General features: G+C 44.7%; 1 protein-coding gene across 1 annotated transcript; it reads right to left on the bottom strand.

Moving 5' to 3' along the window:
* Positions 1-72: 72 nt before the first annotated feature.
* T265_12346 (hypothetical protein) lies at positions 73-534 on the bottom strand (the record flags this gene model as incomplete). Its single annotated transcript, XM_009179795.1, has 2 exons — positions 73-385; positions 440-534. The coding sequence occupies 2 exons, from the start codon at positions 532-534 to the stop codon at positions 73-75; spliced, it is 408 nt and encodes a 135-aa protein (XP_009178059.1).
* Between the last annotated feature and the right edge of the window lie 75 nt (positions 535-609).

The following is a 609-nucleotide window of genomic DNA, read 5'->3' as shown; positions in this document are numbered from 1 at the left end:
GCTTAGGTTTCCTTGTTCCCAGAACAACTTCCGGGAGGGGGTTCAAAGAAGGGCCTACTGATGTCCCAGAGATCAGAATTCCGAAAACTCGTCATCTTCCTTATTAGTATCATGAGTTAACAGACCGGATTCCAACAAACTCAGCCGTGGTTCCAAGTAATCGATAATTCGTTTTGAGTGTTCCACAGCATGGTGTGTAAGGGTTCGGTTGAACATGGCACTGAACGCTATGAACAAAATCATAGCAGGAACGATGACCACTGCGCTAGTAATCAACGAAATAGTATTGTTATACCAAAACTTGACCCAACAAGCCAGTAGCATCACAGCAAGGAATAGAGACATTCCAATCAGAGTACCGAATACCCAGGCCACTTCGATTATTCTGCACATGTGGGGAAACAAATAGAGAAATGATGCTATCGTAAACGTTCCTTACATTCGAAATCGAATATGCGGTGGTTCCTCGGAGGGTAAGTAGCTGAACAGCCCAGCATAGCAATCGATATGCGGTTCGATACATGAGCTGATCATCAACGATAGGGTGAGACAGACGATTGTCAAACAGCTAACTGTCGTAAACACCGCCAACAGTATCTGAGGTGCATT

This window comes from Opisthorchis viverrini (genome assembly GCF_000715545.1).
Source record: "Opisthorchis viverrini unplaced genomic scaffold opera_v5_8204, whole genome shotgun sequence".
NCBI classification, from domain to species: domain Eukaryota; kingdom Metazoa; phylum Platyhelminthes; class Trematoda; order Opisthorchiida; family Opisthorchiidae; genus Opisthorchis; species Opisthorchis viverrini.
The sequence above is the reverse complement of the archived record's forward strand: the minus strand, read 5'-3'. Positions and strand labels throughout refer to the sequence as shown.